This window comes from Choristoneura fumiferana, chromosome 2, assembly GCF_025370935.1.
Source record: "Choristoneura fumiferana chromosome 2, NRCan_CFum_1, whole genome shotgun sequence".
NCBI lineage: Eukaryota > Metazoa > Arthropoda > Insecta > Lepidoptera > Tortricidae > Choristoneura > Choristoneura fumiferana.
The window spans coordinates 17,635,102-17,660,158 of NC_133473.1; the positions used below are offsets into that span (position 1 = coordinate 17,635,102).

At 40.1% G+C, this 25,057-nt stretch overlaps 2 protein-coding genes across 3 annotated transcripts in view; one reads left to right on the plus strand and one right to left on the minus strand.

Moving 5' to 3' along the window:
• Positions 1-12,955, plus strand: part of LOC141445292 (phospholipid-transporting ATPase VD) — a 62,615-nt gene extending 49,660 nt beyond the window's left edge. The window contains exons 6-16 of the mRNA XM_074111090.1: positions 204-410; positions 805-1,027; positions 1,423-1,667; positions 2,044-2,256; positions 2,378-2,468; positions 2,989-3,140; positions 3,752-3,875; positions 4,565-4,827; positions 8,521-8,708; positions 9,101-9,241; positions 9,890-12,955. Coding sequence (XP_073967191.1) covers positions 204-410; positions 805-1,027; positions 1,423-1,667; positions 2,044-2,256; positions 2,378-2,468; positions 2,989-3,140; positions 3,752-3,875; positions 4,565-4,827; positions 8,521-8,708; positions 9,101-9,241; positions 9,890-9,947 — 1,905 coding nt within the window. The 3' untranslated portion in view covers positions 9,948-12,955. The remainder of the gene's footprint in view (positions 1-203; positions 411-804; positions 1,028-1,422; positions 1,668-2,043; positions 2,257-2,377; positions 2,469-2,988; positions 3,141-3,751; positions 3,876-4,564; positions 4,828-8,520; positions 8,709-9,100; positions 9,242-9,889) is intronic.
• Positions 12,947-25,057, minus strand: cN-IIIB (cytosolic 5'-nucleotidase IIIB). 2 transcript variants are annotated; one of them, XM_074111086.1, is made up of 7 exons: positions 24,882-25,057; positions 21,541-21,742; positions 20,757-20,916; positions 19,046-19,108; positions 16,831-16,960; positions 16,335-16,497; positions 12,947-15,474 (listed from the first exon to the last, which is right to left on the minus strand). In XM_074111086.1, exons 2-7 carry the CDS (start codon positions 21,731-21,733, stop codon positions 15,305-15,307), a joined length of 879 nt encoding a protein of 292 aa, XP_073967187.1. In that variant the 5' UTR covers positions 21,734-21,742; positions 24,882-25,057; the 3' UTR covers positions 12,947-15,304. The 2 variants fall into 2 exon arrangements, with proteins under 2 accessions (XP_073967187.1, XP_073967186.1); XM_074111085.1 differs by having other exon boundaries at positions 24,813-25,057.

The following is a 25,057-nucleotide window of genomic DNA, read 5'->3' on the forward strand; positions in this document are numbered from 1 at the left end:
CTTTTATTCTTCTTTTCTCTTTGAATTATTCTGCGACGAAGATAAAAAATAAGTGCATTCTGCTCTAGCGACGTCGTACTGCCTCAAGAGTAGCTAGGTGCGACCTTGGATGTTAGAGGTAGCCACGCTCGCGTCTTCGGGCGACGTCGCCATGGCGTCCCAGTGAGTCCGAGCTCTTAGACTATCATTGTATGTGTGTGCAGCTGGCGCGTTTCGAAGCGGAGAGCCCGGACGAGCTGGCGCTGGCGGAGGCGGCGCTGGCGTACGGCTACGAGCTGCGCGCGCGCGCCCCGCACGAGCTGGAGCTGGGCGTGCGCGGCGAGCTCACCAGGCTGCGCGTGCTGCGCGTGCAGCAGTTCGACTCCACGCGCAAGTGCATGTCCGTCGCGCTGCGCGGCCCGCAGGGACAGGTAACTGCGCGGGCGCGGTACACCACTTCACTGGGGAACTTCTCGCCGAAAACGGGAGCTTGTAATAGGGTTATTAACGCCATCGCATCGGTCAATTGACATGCTTTTTGTGAGCAGTCATAACAAAATTCACATTTAAAACGGTAGGTAGGTTCACACACGTGTTACAATCTCCCTTGCACCGAAACTAAGTCTGTGAATGCATAGAATCGCTCATTCAATTTCAGCGCTGGCTGTACAGAGCTCTGATAACAAAGCAATAGTCAAGTACCGTCATCAAACCGATGTATTGAAAAAAAGTGAAAATTTGCCCGAAAACTTTTTTCATGTCGATGGCCGATCCTTCCTATCAAATCTTTCTTACAATACCAAAGTATCACCTGTCTCTTCTCAGGTGATTCTGTACGTGAAAGGCGCAGACAGCACAGTGCTGAACGCGTTGGCGCCCGTGCGTGCCGGCTCGCCCGAGGCCGCCGTGGCCGAGCGCACGCGCGCGCTGCTCAGCGAATATTCGCGCGCCGGCCTGCGCACGCTCGTCATGGCCAAACGCACCATGCAGCCCGCGCTCTGGGAGGAGTGGCTAGCGGGGCACGCGCGCGCCGCAGAGATCGGGGAAGGTAACATGCTTTTACACAGCCGGCGATAGTCTAAAGTAGCTCCTAGATGGTCGAGCGCACGCGCACGCTGCTCAGCGAATATTCACGCGCCGGCTTGCGTACGCTCGTCATCGCTAAACGCACCTGGGAGGAGTAGCTGGCGGGGGACGCGCGTGCCGCAGATATCGGGGAAGGTAACATGACTTTACACATTCAGTGTTAGTCTAGCACCGAGTTGTTTATCCACCCGCTCGAGTCTAACAAGGCTAACAATTTCGCATTTTTAGACTCCCAAGTGCCTGTTGGCTAATCATCAGCAGATCTTTCTGCACACAAACTGCTTTGACAAGAAATTTGTAGTAAGATAGGCTGTGTGTTTTTTTAATTACGAACTTTTATTACATTTTATTCATCAGGTCGCGAGAAACGCCTCCGCGACTCCTTGGCCCGTCTCGAAAGCGCTCTGACCCTGGTCGGGGCCACGGGAGTGGAAGACCGTTTGCAAGAGGATGTGCCGCGAACCGTGCGGGCCCTCCTGGACGCCGGGATAGTCGTGTGGGTGCTGACGGGGGACAAGCCCGAGACCGCCATCAATATCGCTTACTCCGCTGCGCTGTTCTCCCAGAGCGACAGGCTGCTGCATCTCATGTCGAGAGACAAGGTAGGTTGATGAACTTCAGGGTTTTACTTATTTGTAGCTCAGTTGATCTCGCTCCTACTTTATTTGTGAGAAAACGATGCACTGAACGGCTAAGCTATTTGAATGAGAACGTGCCACGGATTATGCTGCGATTAAGACAAGCCTGAGACTGCTATTTACTTAGAACCCGTATGTCCCAACGGCCATCGCATCAGTTCTGCGACGTATGGGTTTCCGTACCCGCTTCCATTTCAGCGTTTTAAAATGCTGAGCTATGTCGGTTTATTCAGTGACCTTGGTTCTCCGGTAAATATCGCCGTTTCTAATTTGGTCCCTAAGAGAACGTCCTACCATAGCAATCTGTGTTAGCTTTGTATGCGATAATTTTATTTATCAGGAGCATGCGGAGTCAACGATAAAGAGTTACCTGGGGCTGTCAGGCGCGGAGCTGGGCGCGGGCGGGCGCGCGCTGGTGGTGGACGGCCGCACGCTGACGTACATCCTGGACCGGCGCTCGGGGCTCGTGGCGCCCTTCCTCTCGCTGGCGCGCCGCTGCTCCGCCGTGCTCTGCTGCCGCGCCACGCCGCTGCAGAAGGCTTACATCGTCAAGGTACGGTACTGGTGGGGGTTCATTAAGATGTAAGGTCAAAGTCAAATTACATTCGACTACCTTAATATTATATGAGTTGGTCCGAGATACTCGTACTTATTGTTAATCTTATTTATTGCAGGCGGTGAAGGAGGAGCTGGGCGTGACGACACTCGCCATCGGCGACGGTGCCAACGACGTGTCAATGATACAGACCGCCGACGTCGGCGTCGGTACGTAGTCAGATCAGTTGTAGCTTAAACTTCTTATACTTAGTCGCAGTAAAAATGATTATTGAGACTGTTTGAAGTGTTTCAAATTGTGTCTGTGACAAAGTAGGTACGTACGCGTTCAGCAAATTTTGACTATAGCTCCCTAAACAGAGGTGCTCCGTGTTTAACACCACAAGTAATCCCGACAAAGGGAATTCGTGAATTTGCTACTAAATCATTATTACGGAAATATAGATCTATAGTTAATATTTTTATAGTAATATATAGGCTCCGTCGTTAGACATTTTTAAAAAAAGACTGAAGAACTGGCTTGTGGAGCACACATTCTACACTTTTGATGAGTTCCTTAAATTTCAGCCAACGGCTATTATTTACTAAAATTATTTAATTAATTAGTTCTTAGAATATATTAGAATAATTTTACAAAATGACATGTAATAATGATATTACCAATAAAAGAGTTTGAGTAGGATGTGGCAATTCGAGGTGTTGTCTTTTAAAAACAACCTATTTATTACAGGTCTGTCAGGGCAGGAGGGGCGGCAAGCGGTTATGGCCTCTGACTTCGCGCTGCCAAGGTTCAAATTCGTCGAGCGCCTCTTACTGGTGCACGGCCACTGGTGCTACGACCGGTTGGCCAGGATGATACTCTACTTCTTTCTTAAAAATGCCGTGAGTATGCTGTATTTAGTCCTGTAACTTTGATTTCCCAATCCCTTGGATATAAGGGATTTTGCACGAATATATATGTAAACTATGCCGAAATGGTACAATTAAAAAAAATTTTAGAGTACCCCCATAGACGTAAAGTGGGGGTGATTTTTTTTCTCATCCAACCTTGTAGTGTGGGGTATCGTTGGATAGGCCTTATGGGGTACCATTAAGGGGTTGCTAAAACGATTTTTCGATTCAGTGATCTGTTTGCAAAATACATACATACATACATATAATCACGCCTCTTTCCCGTAGGGGTAGGCAGAGACCATAAAATATTCAACTTTAAAGTGCAAATTTTCATTAAAATCGAGCGTTCCCCCCCCCCCTAAAATCAAAACCAGTGGGTGGAAAAAAATAAAAAATTCAGAATACTATAACGGTTAAGTTTTCTTCAGAATTATTAGTAGTTTAAGAGTAAATAGCAGCCTAAGGTATAAATTTTATACCGTCGTGTACTATAAAATATACCTAAACTTGGAATATTCCGTACAAAATACGAAATCCTAATTATTTCGTAATGGCTACGGAAGCCTATTTTTGGCTACAGGTTAGTTGTTTGTTGGCAGACGTTCGTGTTCATGGTGTTCTGGTACCAGCTGTACTGCGGCTTCTCTTCGGCCGTGATGATCGACCAGCTGCACATGATGACTTACAACCTCGTGTTCACCGCCTTCCCGCCGCTCGTCATTGGTAACTTAACACGCATTACTTTTTACAGAGTAGTCCGATTTCGATCATTCTTTTTTTATTGGATAGATAGGGTATACCTCGAAGTTGGGCCCATATAAATTTGGGAAAAATTCTAACCCTAAGGAGCCCTAAGCGTGGAACAAAATTATAAAATAAAAACTTTAACAAAAAAAATAAACCGCCGAAAAATCTGAACAGCAAAAAATAATAAACCTTTTTTGTTTAACCTTAATCTAGGTACCAGTTTGAAGTCGGTACTCGGTACCTCAGCACTAGCCAGGAGAAGTGGACCTATAGTCGTCTACCTGATGGGCTTCTTTCACTCCTTCTAACTCGTACCCAGATTAAGGTTAAACAAAAAAGGTTTATTATTTTTTGCTTTTCAGTTTTTTCCAGTGGTTTATTTTTTTTTGTTAAAAAGTTTTTTCTCGCAATCGCAGTGCAAAGTATAGGTGTAAAACTCTAGCATTAAACCTATTTTCCCCTCGACGTAACTATCGACGTTATACATATGAACGTTTCAGGTAAAATTACTCATTTTATGCTCTCGTTGTACGGTCGGTTCCTTAACTTATGTATCCACTTTTTCATACTAGTTGCATAGCAAAGTGGATACTTATGTTAGGGCACCAACTGTACCTGTACCATCTAGTATTATTTGAACACGTCTGACGTCCGTCCGTCCACAGGCGCGTACGACCGCGTGGCGCCGGCGGGGCTGCTGTCCGAGCGGCCCGGCCTGTACAGCGCGTCGCGGCGCGGTCTGGCGTACCGCACGCACTCGTTCTGGGCCGTCCTGGCCGAGTCCGTCTACATCAGCGTGGTGATCTTCTTCACGGCCGCGAGCGCCTACTGGGACTCCACTGTGGACTTCTGGGCGTTCGGCGTCTGCAACATGACCTGTTGCCTCGTTATAATGCTGGCGTACGTCGCCATTGAGACCAGGAGCTGGGTGAGTTGATCTCTTACGGATTTTTGCGTGTTTGTACACTGAGTAATGAAGACTCGTCAAATATAAGTATACCCACGGACCTGTAGGTATATAGGTTATGTAGGTGTATGACTCCAGTCGTCCTATATTGCGAGTCCAAACATAAATATTAATATTTATTTTTCTCAATTTGCGTTTGCCTAAACGCCATTCTCGCAATACCACGCGAAATCGAAGAAAATTGTAAACTGTGCTAATCTGAGTAAATAAAATAGTTCTAGATGATAGATTATAGATATTTTGGACTGAAAGTGACTAGACATGAGATGATAACGTATTTAAAGATTGACATGCTCGGTTCTCATATATTGTACCGCACTCAATTCGCGTATTTACTCGTAATTACAAAATGGGTCTGTGGATATACTTTTTATTTTCATTGTTATTTACCATCCATCGCTGACTACATTTAGTTCGGGACGCTAATAGTAACTTTGAAAGGGGCATTACATACTTAATAATAATCTTTGCCATAGCCTTTTCAGCTTATAGCAGAAATTCTGCTTGTAATTTTCTGTTTTATTCCTTTCATGATTAAGAATGTACAATTTCAAAAGTGATAATGCACATAACAATGTGATGTAGTAAGCGATGGGTTATGAACTGACACGGTTGATTGAAATTACTGAATCAATAATGCTACTCGACTCGGTAAACTAGGATAACTACACAATTAATGTAATTTCAGACGGTTCACTCGAGTGAACGTTCACTAGAGTGATTGATTCATTTCTCTTTTATTCCTTGATCACTTTCGTTGCATTTTGTGTTCAATCAGACATGTAGTGCAGTGTCCTAATTAAATGAATGAACACCCTTGTATACCACAAGAGAAATCTGTCCCCACGCGGATGTTATGCCGGGAGACCGAAACTCACTCACTTATAGCCTTATAGTGATGTGATGAGTGAAAAATGCAAAATGAAACGCGAAACGCAAATAATGAACCGTCTGATTCCACCTTTAACAAACATTTTGGAACAACACTATCACTGTTGATGTTTTAACTTTACCCAACACTACTTTCCTGCAATACTACAAGTAGCTAAACATTTTTCGTAACTAAATGGTTTTGTGCAATGTGTTTCATTGTCTCGGTGTTCATAAATTGTATTTATTAATCAGTAATGTTGTTATTTCGTCGTTTTTTAACTGGTAAATGTTTACATGCAGCTTTTCTATTTTAAACTTGTAAGTGGTTAACGTGTGTGAACTAAATAAGAATAAATAAAATAATATATGTTGTGATGTCTCTGTCACTATGCCGTTAACACCGTGTTCGTGTGGTTTAAATCACCCAATCCTCTGGCACTATTCACAATGCTTCTAGTAGTTATAAAATAAGTTAGAGTGTTAAAGGCACTTACTCGTACGTACCGACAATAGGAATAATGTCAACTTTTTAAGCCGCATTCACATTTATCTGTCGTGTTGTGTTGTTGTTGATGTTCTCTGTCTCTCTCTATAGCAGCGGTTCTTAACCGGTGGTCCGCGGACCACTGGTGGTCCCTGGAAGACCTCGAAGTGGTCCGCGAAGCCATTAACAACGAATTGACAAAACGACGCATCAGTCAAGTAGCGGTCGCAACAGTTCATTTATTTACAATTTTACTTTTACCGTATATTACCTTCAAACAGTTGGTGGTCCATGGCAAGACAGAAATTTTGTCAAGTGGTCCCTCCTGACTAAAAGGTTAAGAACCGCTGCTCTATAGCTTGTGATGCGACACAACACAAGCAGTCACAACACACTGCATCAGATAAAGGTGAACTCAACCATATAAAATTTATGAAGCCGATACCGTTCTGATGCGTCGCGACACAATAAGGCAGATAAATGTAAATGCGGCTTTAGTTTCGTACCTGTTCTGTATCATTATCGGTTGGGGCCTCTGACATGCGTTCAAATATTAATATGTATATTACGAATATTTTCTTTTAAAGTAAATAAAATAAATAAATATCATGGGACACTTGACACCAATTGACCTAGTCCCAAACTAAGCAAAACTTGTACTATGGTCACTAGGCAACGGTTAAACATACTTATATAGATAAATACATACTTAAATACATAGTGAACGTCCAAGACTCAAGAACGAACATTCGTATTATTCATACAAATGTCTGCCCCGGCCGGCAGTGATAAAGTTGAAAGTGTTTGGTTCTCTCGGAAATTTTGCCATCCACGGTGTAACTCTGTGATCACTGTGATTAGCTTGTAGCGCCGATACTTCTGGATCGGTACAACATAAAGATATTTAAAAAAATGAGCCCACTATTGTCTCAAAGGGCCGGGCAACTCTCCCCTAATCCAGGTGTTCCCAAACTGTACGCCGTGGTAAGTACCCAAGGGCGTTGGTTGGGGGTCCTGTTTACTCGGAAATTTAGGCAATGTGGTGGAAATCGCTTTGTAACGGCGTCACGCCATTGCTATGGTACCCTATTTCATCTAGCTGCCCTCCAGCTACGAGGTCGTGTGGGAGGTAACAGACCGACAGACAATTACTTTCAATGATATTTAATTAAAAGTAATTGTCCGTCTGTCTGTTACCTCCTTAAGCTTTTAAGGCACTTGATGAGGTATAGAGTTACCTTGACACCCTGGAAAAGACATATACATAGGATGGATAGCTACTCGCTGGGTGCGAAGTACTAGGTAGGGGTAATGAAATCTATCGCAGCGCTAATAGTGGCCAAAAGTAGAAATAATGTAGGTTCTGTCATCTGTCATACTCATATGAATGTGTCATTAACATAGCAATAGTAGACTTAACTGTCTAATTTTAGTAATAGATGTTTGTCTTCTTGAATTATGAACAGAGTTCCTGTTTTGTTCTTAATTCCTCTACATCCCGGACATGTCTAGCAGATACTAACAATTTTCCTTATGAAACGGTTTGAGTGATACTCACAAAACCGGTCTTCAAAATGATACTCATTTTGATCTGAGAACGATATTTAATTTATTACTAGCCATACAATAACAGTTATATATGTTTACTATTATTTAAAGAAACCATTAAAGTAGCTTTATCTTTTTGTTTTACAATAAAAGTACGACTAAACATAAAGTAAACAAACCCTGACATAACCAAAATAAAACACACTTTTTGAATAAATTTTACTTGCCTCATTTAATTTTAATGACCAAAAATGAATTCACAGCCCTTTGTCCACCCAAATCACGGTATCACAGTAATTTTGTATTATAAATTAATACGTGATAGATTTGATTTTTGTCACAATGTCGCAATGAAATTTCAAAACGTCAGAACCTCAGAGCCGACAAACTTGCGGACGCTAGGTGGCGCTGATGTCGTGCACAGAGCCAATACTAGAAGTGCGACGTAAACTGTATGTTCCAAATCCCCTTTTGAGGACAGTTGGGTGGTGGAGTAAAAGCACTTTTGTCGGGTTATCTTGAACTAATGCGAACTGCCTAGTCGTGTGAGTGGTTCGTGCTGAACTCCGTGTCAGTACTGTACCACTCACCGGGCGTAAACCGGCATCGACACCGGCGCAGTGGAAAAACGAAGCCCCGGTGCCGGGCCGGCTAACGGAAAAACAGCCATCCAGATAAACCATGTGCCACATACCGGCACACCTAATATTACTTAGGTGCTCGTAGCTTAAGGCACGTGTATATTCCAGACGGTGATCCACGCGTTCGCGCTGGTGGGCTCGCTGGGCGCGTTCTTCGTGATGACGCTGATCTACCAGTCGTTCAGCGTGTCGTTCCTGAAGCTGCCGTCGACCTACCACGTGCTGCACCACGCGCTGGCCGACCCCGTCTACTGGCTCGTGCTCGTGGTGGCCACCGTCGCCGCGCTGGCGCCCAGGCAAGTGACAGCCCGACCTAGCGGCAACGTCATCATCATCATCGTCCGCTTATACTTTCCACCGACCGAGCGCAGAATTAGAGGGTTAGGCCATATGGGGCCCTAGGGCACACAAAAACTTGGGGCTCTTTTGGAAAGGTTTTTAAACTATCGGAATCGATTGTGCTCTTGATTCTGATAAGAACAAAATACATATTTTGTCTAAAATTTTAAAAAAGGTACATTTTTGTGAAAATGCCCATGTGTGCGCTGGGCCATACAATGGATGTTTTATTTTATGTAAGTAGGTAAATAGGTTTAATATCAAATAATATTATCTAATTCTACATTTTTTTTCTGTAAATATACACATAGACGTGGATGTTTTAAGTGATGAACGGTTGTTATGGCAGGCTGGCGTGGCACGCGGCGCACAACTCGGTGCGGCCGGGCGCGCTGGGGCGCGCGGTGCTGGCGCGGCGGCGGGCGCGCGCGCTGCCCTACGCCGCGCACTACCACTGCGACGTCGCGCGCGCTGAGGCGCACGTCTACAGGTAACTGGCGGCGCACTACCAGTGGCGCGCCATACGTGGCCCGCGGCGCACCACTCGGTGCGGCCGGGCGCGCTGGGGCGCGCGGTGCTGGCGCGGCGGCGCGGCCGCGCGCGGCTGCCCTACGCCGCGCACTACCACTGCGACGTCGCGCGCGCTGAGGCGCACGTCTACAGGTAACTGGCGGCGCACTACCAGTGGCGCGCCATACGTGGCCCGCGGCGCACCACTCTACGCCGCGCACTACCACTGCGACGTCGCGCGCGCTGAGGCGCACGTCTACAGGTAACTGGCGGCGCACTACCAGTGGCGCGCCATACGTGGCACGCGGCGCACCACTCGAATGCACGTCATTTAAATACAATAATTGATTGACACTTCGGATGCCGGCGTATTTCGATTAACATCCGATTTTTCCCCGTTGGAAATAGGTAAATTATACTATTTATACTACACAAAAAAATAATAATATTGCCTAACTGTATTTTTTGTTCACTGTACTCTTGCATTTTGCCATGCCGGAATGCAAAAATGTGTCTGGCTGTCTATACCCTTCTTCCCAAAAATACATACCGACGAATAGAAAACCTCCTCATTTATTTAAGTAGATTAAAAATCAACTTATTACTTAATCTGTTTTTATGCGTGCAGGTCCACGGACGAGGACGGACTACAAAAGACGGCGGCGGACGTGGCGGCCGTGACGTGACGCGCGGCCCGCGCCCCCCTCCCAGGCTGTGATCTGTCGTTAACTGTATTATAGTGTAGGCTAATGCGTGCGCGCTGCGACGAGGGACCAATGCGTCACATTCTAGAGGCTCCTTACGCTACACGACGGGCCATCACGGCCCAACGACTCATGCATTCGATGTGTGAATTGTCACAATCATGGCCGATCACAGACGATTACGCTCTGTACAAACGCGTGCTGTATATTAGATATGGCCCGTTGTGAAGCGGAGCCTTAACGGAGCGGGGTCCGCGGACCCGGGTTGTGTTGAGCGAGCCTTAAACAGATTCCAAATAGTTTTGATACGAACCGTATTCCTAAGTGTTCTTTGAACGTTCTTATGCCTTAGACGATAGGATCTGGACAAAAACAATGAGATACTTAAGTTTTAACGTTAATATTCAGTGCCCCGAATTCTCGTTCTTCGTAGGTACAAGGCGCGCTCAACGTGTGTATCGGAGACCTGAGAATAAAAAGATTTTAACTAAACTTAAATTTTTATATCAATTATTTACTCTATGAGAACATTTCGTAAGTATACTGCTAAAAAAATATTTTTTAAAGAAGCTAAATTTTTAATCTCGGGTCGTGAAAGGTTGAGTTGATAATCTGTCGATGGAACATTTAGTCGCGTCCACACCGACCGCACACCAAAGTCGCTTGGTGTGGCCGCGATCGCCGACTAACTCTGCTGATGTACTTATGGCGACCGATTTAGTTTTAAATGCTGCTTTCGCCACATTAGCAACATCTAAATAAAAAATGTACTACCTTATTCGTAATCAGTTACAAAACCGATGGTTAAGGTTTGTCTTGATCTGTCATTTTGACATTTGCTTTTGCAAAAAACAAAACAACTTAGCTGTGAGAATTGGTCACCTTTTTGTATAAGAGGGTTAGACACTTAGATATCTGTAATAGTCTCAATATATGTATAATTGATGCATGTAACTATGTAATGTTCGTATGATAGACTTGCAGTATTGTATTCTCCCGATAGAACTTCAACTGTCTCATTTGTGTTCCTTAGATGGGTGAAATCCGCGAACTTGTATTTAGTAAAAATAGCTATCGTTTTGTGTTCATTGTAGGTTATTATTTAATCCCACGGCTTAAGCCACTGCGTGCACGTCAAACTCCGACTCGTGATAATGTATTTTGTAGGACTAGTGTGTTTGGCTTCCTGCGAAGCTAGCACGAATCGACGCGACTCAACTAGGTCTCGATTCTTTCTATATTTTTCTCTAACCACTGTCAATACAAGGTACTGTCTACTAGCAGTAAAAGTTGAAGAAAGTCGCGGTACGACGTGCTGGCCTAGCTATCGATTCTGCGTATATCTAGCGAGAATCGCTGCCTTGCCTGAGACTGCCCTCGTATTGGGGCTATAATTTATATAAGTTCAAGTAGGCTTGTAGTGAATGCAACTAATGTAGCGGGTACTCCGAAACGTTTGAGCTCGAATTAGATCTCCCTACGTTAATTCTTCGGCAGGAAATACGCTGGCAAATGTCAGAACACGACAGGGTTGAATGTCTGTTAATAATTTAATTATTACACGTAAGGTGTTAATTAATGAACCGAAAAACTCATACACCCCAACTGTCTTCTTTTATTTTAAGTTAGTTTGATGCGTATACTTGCAAATACCTTAATTGTTTCAAAAAATATTTATTGTTTTGCTAAGTCAGTAATTCTACTTGATTTCAAAATTGTACACTCGTAATTTTTACTTGTCAGTTGCACTTCGCCGTTTTTTGAAGAAAATCGAAACTGTCAGGAAACGGCCAGTTTTAAATTATTTAAATAACAGCCACCTTCAAGATATGCTATGTGTTTAGCGTAAGTAAGTTGCATTTATATACTTTTACACGTGGCACATTAAGAGGAATTAAAAAAAGGATTTTAAAAGAACCTGCAACCTGTTTCAAAGTTTAATGTAATCGATCTTTATCTTGATTCTGAACAAACTACTACCAGGTTTTCGATAATTTAATTAACACCTTGCATATGCGCGCAATCGATATAGTATTTACATTCCAGTATTGAAGTCACGGTATGATCCGACGCATGCGTTTGTCTCGATCGCGCCCGCCGCGTTCGCCGTTGCCGCGCGTTCCCTGCTCGTCTATCGCCTGCGTAACTTCATGATTCCTAGAAGATTTGACTATTTTTAATACTGTTTCTAGTTATTGTACATAGAGACAAATATATTTCTACATTGATAATTATTGTTATATGTACAGTAGGATATTTTTTATATAAAACCTTTGTGTAAATAACTTGTATGTACTAAGACTGTTGTTTATTTTAGAGCTTTTAATTCGTTCAGTTAAATTACTAATAGGGTATTGATAAATCATGTATTTTCCAGTCATTATGTGAGTTGTGAAACCACGCGGAAGTTCTCGAATACTTTTGAGTTTCTTGCCATATCAATCGGAACTTTAGTTTTTAACCAAATGTTTAGTACAAATAAGACAAAATAAATCGCGGCTTGCGAATCTACTTCAGACGTTACAGCCGTGATATTGGTTTGTGTTATGAAGTATATTTTGTCAGGACGTAGGCGGCCTGCAAATCCTTTGTCTATGATTATTTATTCAATATGTTTGTAATATACATACGTACGTATCTATCAACCGACGATATTATTAAGCTTTTACTATTATAATTATTTTTACGAATAACTAGTCTTTTATCAACGAAAAATAGTATTTACAAGCATTTTTCGTCTTTAAACGTTTCTAACATGAAATTTTTCTCCAAAGTTGTATCACTTAATAAATTGTTGGATATTTTCAACGCGTGTAGGTACTGAGTGTTTTTGTTTTGTTCAACTTGAAGCATTTATGTTTGTGATAATGTTTAAACGGAATTGTGTAGTTTGACGCGCAAGCTTGCCGCGCGCGAACCAGCACAGCGATGACTAGAAAATACATATTGACGTGTTGTTTTTTTTAATAAAAATAACAAAATATTGAATATATTTTTTGTTTTATTTCTTGTTCAACATAGTCTTGTTTTAAAAGTGTCTCAAAATCTTCCTAAAAATTCGATACATTTTAGTAACTACTACTTACGTGTGCGAGAATCATTAAAAGTGTATACAATACTGTATAAATCGACTTCATTTTGTACAAAATTATGTTACGAGCTTGGAACTCTCTGAATACAATAATAATCAATACAGCTGCCGATCTCGACAAATGACTTAACTCCGATCAAGCGTATATGTAGAACGCAAATAAATATATATTTAGGCACACACTTGACCCAAGAAAGTTACTTAGCGCAAATTGTCGAATGGCATACTTTGATTTCCATATAATTGAATTGAGACTCAAATATAATCTTAAAAACCAAACATATTTTTATTTTGACTACGGCTGCCGGTACATCAAATGTTCAACCACCACATCAGAGTTCAACCACGTAGTACAATATTAAGGTTGTTTTCGGCACTATACAATTTGTTAAGATGCGAGTCACTACATGGACATCTGCTCAGGCTGCCTCTTAGGCCTGACGACGTTCCTATCAAATAGAATACCATAACAACATTAAACAAAAAATCAACTGTCCTACCAAACAGCAGCGCATCTCATGCAATTCATTAATTCTAATAGACAATTCCTCCGTTTAAGGTTTTGTTGGAATTAGTTATATTTTAGTAACAAAATTTGAGCGAACAAGCTGTCCGTAAAATTACACTAGTGACACTTACGTCATTCCCTAAACGTGTATCTGTATATAAACGATTACAACAATTTTGTTTGTATAGTCTTCAAAATTTGCATCAATTTTATAGAAAAAACTATACAACAGAGTAACGAATCTCATCAAAGCAGTTGACTACACAACACAACAAAACTCCAGCACTTAGTTTACTCTAAAATAATAAAAAATAACATTTGATAAACAATATTTCAATATTTTCCTTACGGTTACTTGACAAAGCAAACGTGCGGGTATGGCATAAATGTGCTCTTATATGGACGATAATATAGCTCAATTGAAGGAATTAATGTTATCAATTCTAATGCACAATATGGAGAATCCAGTGACATAAATAAAACAGTTTTACAAATTGCATTAGAACATGAGATTGTCGCATTAGCTGTTCCAATTTACATAGCGACAGTTGCCAGCTATTAGTTGTTTGCTAAATTGTTCATATAACCGCACCATTTCAACTAGCTACAATTTATGAAAAAACACACGAGTGCCACAAGGGTTAAACAAATAGGGACACAACTTTTGTACACAAATATAAAAATATACATATGTCATGACGCAACTGTAACAAAAATTATTTGGATTTTAAACAAGGTAATACTAATCTGGAGTATTCTACGGTCACTGTACTGCAAATGTTCGTCGCAATTCCAATATATTTACACGCTGTTGTTTTTTTTTATTTAACTCTGCCATTTTCAAAGTAACTTAACGTTAAAGTTAACTCTGCCATTCTCCGCGGAGCCTTGGGAGTCTGAGTGAAGCTTCTGCGGGGGCTTCACAGAAGTATTGACCACAATTAAAATAAAAACTTATGGAGTACTGTAAGGTTACAGCGTACAACCTCACATTAAAATAGTTGGTTTTTAACTATTTTAGGGGTTCGGCAAACATTTATTTTTCCAATAGGGTTCCGTCGTAAAACACTTGAGAACCGTCAAACTTAAACTCATAATATTATGTAAATACTATTACTAAAATCAATCTGCACTGGGCCCGCGTGGGAACTACGGCCCAAGCTCTCTCATTCTGAGAGGAGGCCTGTGCCCAGCAGTGCGACGTATATAGGCTGGGATGATGACTATTACTAAAATAATACAACCTTATCTAACCTTACCATTCGTAAAATTGTAACGCGATGATAAGCGAGAAGAATTTTACCCAACGATAAAATTTACATTTTATTTATGTTTTTGTTCACATATCCATTTTTTATATATAAATGACATGAAACCTATGTGAACGAGATATGGATAGGACAAATTGGTAACGGAGCATTCGCATAGCATAATAATATGTTGCCATGCAAGAGCCGTATATTATAAAGACTTTAATAAATCCAATGTTTTTTCCGTAACCCGTTTTGCCCTGAACGGCAAATTATTATCTTTATAGGAAGCAGGTATTCTGTAAAAGAGGCAGAGGAAACAAATGGCAGACATTACAAGAAGAGACAATATTTAGTTGGAATATCATTTTAGGAAGCAAACATTTTAGGGAACGGACAGAATAAGCCAAGTGATAGAGTAACCAGTGACAGTGCCCGTGGAATTCTCCAATAAGTCATTAATCTAACTAAACCGCGGGTAACGAGTAAATCACAGGATGAGCTTCAATATGGCGTTGACTAAGTCGACGGAATCCTCTTCGACAAGCACTATGTCGAACTTGTCGATGTACTTAGGTAGGTTCTTGAGGTCGTGACCGAGGAACCCTACTTTTATTACGACGTCGCAGTGGTCCATGCCTTCTGCCATGCCGGCATCGCCTGGGGAGATATTAAAAACAAAAATAATCATCAACATCATTAACTTAAGATCATGCACAACATGGTAAGACAGTTTTATAAGAAATCTGTAAAATAAATAAATAGACCTATAAAAAACTAGAAATCCATAAATAAGAATGGCAAATCATCATGACGACTAACAATTAATTCTATATCAGGCCAAGCGTCACTTTGCCGAGGTTTATAAATTATATCCGTGAACTAAAATTAACAATTGGTTTTGAAATCACAAAAAGATAAAGTAAAACAATTATAAATGAGTATAAAATTCCATCTTTGTGCTTCGTATTTTTCTGTTTTTCTTTCTTGTAAGTACAATAAAGATTTTTATTATTATTAAAATTTCACAACTACGTATTAATTCTTCATCAAAAACGTATTCTAATTCTGGGTCGATCAACTTCTTCTTGTACCTCGTTGCCATGGTTACGTCCTCTGGACAACTCTTTAAAACCACGATTTTCTATATGTTTTCTGTAGTTAAAGTTCATCGAGTATAAATTTTGTCATAGTTACAAGCTCATTATTTTATAGACTATCTCCTAAGAATATTAGTCGCATATATATAACAAAGCAGTTTTTTTTTAAGAACCTCTGTCACTGTTGTCTCTTGGTCAACGGGGCAGAATAACAAACAAGAAAAAGTTGATTGACCCTTCTAATATCTGTATAGATTCAGTTTAGTAAATTAATAATTACATTGGGAATACTCGGACTTTAACAACTTTTAAGGTGCATTTTGTTTAACCTCGTATTCGGTGACCGCACGCACGCAGTAGGACATTTCCCAAGTGAAGGTTCACAGGTTTATACAGGCATATACTAAAAAGGCAAGTTACCAATATTATCTCCCATGAGTATGACGTTGGAGCGGTCGCGCACTAGGTCGTAATAGTCTGTATTCTTGATGGCTGTCTCATTCTTATTGTACGTGTGGATGACGTCGCCTTTGATGCCCGTTATCCGGTCCTCTTCGTCCAGAGCGAGGAAGTTGGACACCACCTGAAAGAAGGAAAAGAAAGCAGAAGTATAAGGGGATTAGAATAAGTCGTGAGGTAAAAGCATTAGGGCGTTGGCGTCAGTCAAAATAAAAATTAAAACAGTCCTGTAAATAAGCCGCAGTCCTTTTACATGTTTTTTTTTTATACTATCAGTGACCAGCACGGCCTTCTCTAACCCGGCATAGAGGAGCACCAGCATGTCCTCCCCTCAACAGCAGCGGTATGTCCCCGCCCCCTCACCAGCCCCGGTGCCCCCTTATTAGCACCGGCACCAGCACGTCTCCCCTCATCAACACCAGCATATTCCCCTCCCCTCTCCAGCCCCCCCCCTCACCTGCACGTGCGGCTGCAGTAGCCGCGCGGCCCGCAGCGCCGCCACCACGGCCTCCCCCAGCCCGGCGGAGAACACCAGCACGGGCACGCGCCGCGCCGCCGCCCACCGCACCAACTCCTCCACGCCGATCCTGCACGGAAACCCTCATTGTCATCATTGTTAACATATCAGAAGGTAAACTGCAATCGCGATTGTCAATCTAAAATTAAATAAAACAAAACATTGCTGGAGCGCTAAACTCTCCAGCCATGTTGCATAGAAAGTCCATTGTCATCTAATTCCCAAACAGTGAGTCGTGTCGCCCCGAGGTTCTAAATTCAAGCCTGTTGTGATTCCATTGTAAATTGTGCTATTGAAAATATTATATAAAAGCCCGACTATACTTCCTATCTTGACCTTGAGTTTATAAAAATTTAGACAGGTTTCATAAACAAGTACCTATATCTTAATTCCGCCCAAATTCAAACCCCAGACCATGATCAAAACGATATTATCATGCTATTTCTTTATTTCTACGCAGACAAGCAAGTTGCTACCGTTAAAACTAGTGACTCAATGAGCTGTAGTAAACCTTGCGAGTTTTTCGAGATAGCTGAAGTATGATATTTTATGTTTCCGACCCCCACGGCTTCGCCGTTGTTAATCTTAACAAAATCTGAAGCGGTAAAAATTTCATGAGAATCGGTTGAGAAATTCGACCTACCGAGGAAAACAGAAAAAAAAAGCATTTTTGGCGTTTCGCTAGTGCTTCACGCTCGCTAGATCTAGATCAAAAGCAAGTATTGAAGTAGGTAGGTAAGGTAATTCAGACTTGATTCACAAGAACAAATAAAACCTATAAACAATCTCAAATGATGTTACAGCAAAAATGTTTGCATTGTTACTTTTTTGTTGCCGTGTTGTTAACCTTGTGTAATAAACTGATTGCAAAACTGATAAAAAAGGAATTGTGAAAATGCATTCCTACGAGTAGTTTCATAGAGCAAAATTTGTTTTACTTTATTATAGACTTGTATTTAGAGTAGTAGAGAATAATGCAGTACGCAATAATATTGAACAACGTAACTAAAAGAACTGGGCAAATAAGTAGACTCCAATCAATACAGAGACATTTCGTTTTTATTAGGGTTCCGTACCTAAACGGGACCCTATTACTAAGACTCCACTGTCCACAGATGATGTATTTCTGTTGCCGCTTTAACAACAAAAACTAAAAATTGAATAAAATAAATATTTAAGGGGGGCTCCCATACAACAAACGTGTTTTTTGCCGTTTTTTGCTTGATATTAATGACGGCCACAGGTACACGCTTGGAATATTCACAGAATAGTTAGTTGTATATTCACTTTAAAAATAAATAATAAATTTAAATAAAATAACAACACACATACAACAAACGTGTTTTTTTTTCAGGATCCTGGACATCATCCAGCTCCAGAGTACTTGTGATAACAAATCCAATGAGCCCAAACTCGACGGGGCTACGTAGTTTTGTTACTGAGATCCTGTGCCCACCTTCCGACTCCATCATCAGAGCAGCTTGATGGTACCATAATCTTGCATATTGTCGTCAAATATACATAAGTGCACCAAAATTAAGCTCAATCGGAGAATAGGAAGTGGTTGAAAAATGGTTTGCAAATTTTGGAACCTCGCTTACGTATTTTCTGAAATATTTAAATACGTACGCACATTGCAAGTTAAATAAAAAATAAAATAAATTATTTATTGTTAATGACATTTCAATGACTTCAAACTTTATAAAAGGTTTTATTCACAGAGATTCAAAAACGATTGGACGTACGAATTTTTTTTAACACAATATTTGTTCATTATTTTATGCTCTTCAATTTTGTAATAAATATTAACATCACTGGAGCTATAGAAACCGAGATAATCGCGAAAAACTGACTTTTTTGACATTTGACCTTGATTGAATAACTTACGACGCGGACATGAGATTGAATGTGACTTTTGAGACAACATTTAGGACCCCAAAAGCTGTATACGAGTTTCCAGCTTATTATCTCTCCTTCCGAGATTAACCCCTTCTCATTCCTTAAGTGGCCGGATTAATAAATAATGGTACGGAACCCTTCGTGCGCGCGTCCGACTCGCACTTGGCCAGTTTTAGGGTTAAGTACGTCAAAAGGAAAAACGGAAACCGCCACGTTCAAATTACCTATCAACATACAAAATAAAGTAGTCACAAACCTGAAGCACCCGACCACCCGTTGGCAGCTCGCCATAAGTTCATTTCTCGGGAACTTGATGCCTCTGAAACAATTATAAACGTTAGTTCTACTTAGGTATGCACTTGCATGATAGTGAATCAGTTACATCTCATATATAGTTAAGAGAGACAGAAAAAGTCTAGGGTATTATGTTTACTTTTTGGTTGAGACTACTTGAGACAGAATCTTTTAAAGCCCCACACAAAAAAAGGGTTTTTCTTAGTTTAACGCTAATATCTAAATTAAGTCTTTCTATTGGTTAATGAAAAACACATTCCGCGCAACGATTTACTGTCCTTCGGTGCAGATGTAAAATCGTCTACTTGAATTGACCAAAATGTAATTGTGCTGAAAAATATTTCCAACCAAATTTATTTTTGTTTTAAATTAATTAAACCCCAATGGAATATTGTCCATTATAAATTAGGAGCAAAATTAAACAAGCAATAAGTAAATGTTGTCTTAATCAAGTATATGTAGGTAGGCCCAATACAAATGATTTCGGGTGGGACGTAAATACACGTGGTCGTTTCTTTTTTCGGCATACATCAAATTTGACAATTTTACCATAGGACAAGGTTCAATTTTTTTGTTTTTAATATTAATTTTTTGTCGATAAATTGTTAACTATAACATTTGTATGGTATAACATTGTTTTGTCGAATGTATTTAAAGGTATAAAATTGTTATTCCGAATATTGTTACCTCTAATTTTATGTCTGGAATACCAATACGAATTTAACGACTCTGAGGCGAAGTCGACGGAGCTCCGCGCGGAGCTCCTATTCCGCCTAGTTAAGGCGCTTCGCGCCTTGACACAATACTAACCTAACCAATAGTTGAGCAATCACGTTACCTGGGTTTTCTTTATTGCGGCGCCCCCCGAGCCCCCCGGGCCCCCTTCACTGTTTCTCCTATACAAGTATCAAATATTGATTAATTTCATTAATTTTTTTAGGAGATTGAGTATTAGACTAAATAATAATTAGATGTAACAATATTATGGATTTAGTGATTTTAGCATTGAAACAATTATAGACCAAGTGCTTTTGGAAAAAAAATGTATGCAAAAAAAGAAGTATGCCATACAATATTATACCATAATATAATATAATTTAATAACCAATCATAATTGGATTGCTTAGTAGCGACATCTCTTGTCTGGGTGAGCGGTTAGTTCCGAAAGTGTTACGTCTCTCGATGAGAGCGAAACATAGATGTCGCCAGTGATGTTGCTTAAGTAGCGTAGTAGAAAAAAAGCAACCTGAGATATGTGTGCAGTGTGCATAGGAGAAATTCGTGTCTGTACTCCTGTCCAGTGGTAGTGTAGGGGTATGGCACGCAGCGCGGAATGCTGAGGACCTGCTGGGTTCGATTCCCAGCACTGGTCTCTTTTTTTGGTTTTTCTGTTGCATCCATGTCTCAGTTTGTATTTTCGATAAATATTATACCAAACAATTTCGACCAAAAGATTTTAGGAAAAAAAAATTTGATCTTGCGACGGGCACCCAATTTTCCATTTGCACCTAATGACAGTAAATCCTCGCAGCACATCCTCGCACATCTCTGGTGGAGACGCAGCCTAAAATTTTGCTGGCTGGCTGGCTGTATTGTTTTTTTTAAGGAGGTAGTGTAAATATTTCCGAGTACGTTTAAAAAAAAAGCATACTAGTACTAAATAGAATGCTTACTTCAGTATTGCATGAGCAGCGACGTACCAGTCCACCATATGCTTGGTCTTCTCTTCAGTGCTCATGTCTGGGTCTGCCTCGATGGGCTTATAGATGGTAGCCAATCGAACATCTTCATCTTTGTAGTGCTGTGGGATAGAAGGGCACTCTCGGAACATGCCTGTAATTAAATATTCACTATTGGTGATACAATTTAACAGTTATACACATAATATGTACAGTTGCCATCAGATATTTCAGAGCGGCCAAGGTAACAAAAAATATCAAAACACGAACTCTAATACCATGAGAATAGAGTACATGTTTTGATATTTTAGGCCACCTCGCCCACTCCAAAATATCTGATAGCGACTGTACAGTGAATAATGCCTGTGCCCAGCAGTGGGACGTATATAGGCTGGCATGGATGGATGGACCCCCTTGCTTGTTTTCCTCCCTCTCATAACAAAAAAAAACATTCATACATACTTTGAATCCTTTGTAGTAGTTGTAGCTTTAGTATTTGAAGAAAGTAATAACTTCTGAACAGATTCTACAGTTAGTTACAACTTTACAACAGCGGTATATAGCTGAGTCTATTAACTATGTATATGAAATGGCAATGCTATGTGCTGCCACCTAGTGTGGAATAGCAGTAAAATAATTGATAGCTGTTTATAAAAAAAATTACACACAACAGGAGTTATGTTTTTAGCACTTAAACAAGTAAGTGAATCTTGGCTTCATTTGATCAATGCCAGAGGGATTGCAAATGTAGAAGTGAAAATAATTGAGATAATGTTACCAAAGCTTGTGAGCACAGATTTTCCATCCATCTTGTGCCTAGTGAGCGTGTGGTCGAAGTCTGTCACTATCTGGAGCTTGTCGTGCCCTCCGCTGATTAGTTTGTTGATCTTCTCCAGAAGTAGGGCCTTATTAGCAATGTGGATATTTTCTCTATTCATTTCTGGCATGTCCGCTAAATCCATTAGCTTCATGTTTGTACCCTTCACACAGAAAAATATATTTCAATTGATTTAAAAAACTAATTTAGTAGTGTACTTTATGTGTAGTAATGTCAGCAAATATTTGTAGATAACTACTGTGTACAAAACATTGGCGAAACTTAGCATTTCTGTGAGTGATCAGCAAATTACATGTATGCAGTGGAAAATTTGCTACATAGACGATTAGGTACTAGGTGAATTTAGCTCAGCCTTACACATCATTGGAGATAATGCAAATCTGCTTTTGTACCATACAAATACGGGCTAAAAAACTTTTTGATGCCTATAAAACATTTTAACATAATCTTTTACTGGTTCAGATTATCTTCAAAACCATAATAATTCTAAATCAGAATGACATATTCATACCTGAATGATGACTTTTTAAAATATTTGGGCTAAAAAAATCGATTCCCCTTGTTTACGCATATTTTTTGTCATAATTATATTTTGCATAATCTGTTTACGCCCCGAAACTCAATCTGTTTAATAGTATTTATGCCGAAACTGTTTTACGCAGAATTCTCTGACGCAAAACCAATGTAAGCCGAATGGGCTTTACGCATAATTTGTGAATTACGAATATTGTTTAGGCAGAAAATTATTTACGCATAAATTAGTTAGGTACGCAGAAAGTTACTTTCGCATAGTTAACTTAATGTAACTTTTAACGACTCTTAGGCGAAGTCGACGGAGCTCCGCTTCGCTGAGCTCCTATTCCACCTGGTTAAGGCGCTTCGCGCCTTGACAAAATACTGACCTATAGTTGAGCAATCACGTTACCTGAGTTTTCTTTATTGCGGGGGGCTCCGCCCTCCGAGCCCCCCGGTCCCCCTTTACTGTGTCAAAGGTTGACTGGTAGAGATCCCTTAAAGGGATAAGTCCGCCTTTGTACAAGTATCTTAAAGTTTGTCAGTTGTATTTTGTTAATTTTCTTTGTACAATAAAGAGTTTACATACATACATACTGTATCCAAGTATCAAATATTCTTTTTTTTTCAAAAACCTTTGTAGGATTATGTTTGTTTTTTACATGCGGGGGGCTTCGCCCCCCAAGCCCCCCCGTCCCCCTTCTTTATGCCCGTGCCTCTTTTACTGGTGGCTGTTTGTTCCATTACAAATACAATTCTAACCTATTTTTCTATTCATCAATAGTAATTAGGAAATTTATTTTCGGACATAGTTTTGGATAGGATTTCGGCCTATCAAAATTCGTCTAAATTACATATATGCTAAACAAGAATATGCATAATAAAATTCGGCCATGTTAATATTATGCTAAACTAAATTCGGGTAAACCATTATTGGGCTTATACATAATTATGCCGAACTAAATTTCGGCAAGTTTCAGATTCGGCGTAAATAAATTATGCGAAACCTGTTATGCGTAATCAGTTTCGGACATTAAAAAGTATGCCAAATAGATGTCACCCAAAAAAATCATAGTTGGTAATGCAGTGGATATTATTTATGACGGGCAACATGACCACCTGATAAGACATTTATATTATTTTTAAATCATTATAAACATTCAGGTCCCATTGAAAATTAATGTAACACTAACAGGGCAATATTTCGACATATTTACAATTTTGTAAAAGGGTTTATAAATTTTCAACTCCACTTTAGGCATGAATAGTATTTAACATTTGTTTTACATTAACTATTTTACAGGGGATAGTTTTAACTTTATCTAATCTATCTATCTATATATATAATATCTTTAAACAAGTAATTCTTGTATATGTATAAATATATTCCAGGGATCTCTGAAACTGCTCAAACGATTTTGATGAAATTTGGTATGTAGGGGTTTTCGGGGATGAAAAATCGATCTAGCTTGGTCATCTCTGGGATAACGATTGTTACCGAGTTTTAGCCCGAGCAAAGCTCGGTCGCCCAGGCACTACTAATTTTATCGCAACAAATTTGGAGTAAAATTTGAAATTGCATTAATTTGTCAGATATGCGGAATTACTCTGTTCCTGAAGTGGATTTTGCCTTAACCCCAACAATACAGTAACTAATAATGTGAATATTGATACTTTAGTCACACAACTGAATGATTGATGTTACTTTGATGTCTAAATCATCTTGTGACCTAACACCTACACAGGGTTGAAATTTTTTTTATCTGGTATTTTAACGAGGCTTTAGTACACCAAATGTGACTATGTCAGCCTCATGGGGAGCCTCAGTTATATACACCACACAACAAATTTTACGCTCTCTGTTGCACTGAAGCCACGTCTCTGGATGCAAAGGCCTGTCTAATGAACCTGTAAATCAGCATCGCTTCCTCTGAAAGCGTTTGACTCAGAATTAAATTTACACCTCCATTGAACAAGCCCATACCATCCAAATTACTGTCTCTGATGTCCTTATTCTGATCACATTTCAAAAGAAAGTGAATTAGGTCTACAGTCTTATTACAACCTATACACAAAGGTGATTGCACAACTCTCATCAAATTCAAAAAACTGTTTAGTGGAATGTGACCAGACCGCACACGAAAAGCCCACACAAGATCCCTGGGGAGGCTGGAATTATCAAACCAGGGTACTTTGAAGATTTTACTCTCTATGGTGCCGTACTGCCGTACCAAATGCCCTTAGTTGTGGATACAATATTGAACATTTCCTGCCATTATTGGGATTGCATCATATTTAAAACATAATATGTAATTGCAAATTCATCCAACCAGCTTATGGTAAAATTAAAGCTGATGTACTTCAGCTGGTTCAGCTTAAGCTGGTGTAACTTTGTAGCGTTCAATAATTTATTACTGTGCAATAAATAAGTATGCTCAAAATGGTAAATAAAATTGCACCTTCGGCAGCACAATGGCATAATTTCACTTTTTTCTAATTTTTCGATTTTTAGTCAATTACGCTCTTGTACTACCGAAGGTGCAAAATGCTCAATAAATTAGTGTGAAGCTGATGCTAGCTTTGAAGTAGAAAATACTACCAACTTTTATTTTTCTAAATACGCTGTAATTTTTAATTACTATCTACCACAAAGAACTGCTGCGCGATTGATTGATTACCTAACAAATGTTTTTACTCACAAATATGAGTTCAATCCTGTGACAAAATGTAAATCCAAGTATTCAAGGTCTTTGAGTTGGCAATGTTACCTGTAAAATGCTATTAAAAGCACTTTTGAGGTTGCGTAAAATATGTCGATAAATTTTTACAAAAGTACTTATTATTTGATAAATGAAGACGACGAAATCAAATCAATTCGGAATCGAGTATAAATACAACTGGCGCCACACACCACCAAACCAAACTGCAAATGCTGACCTGTCAA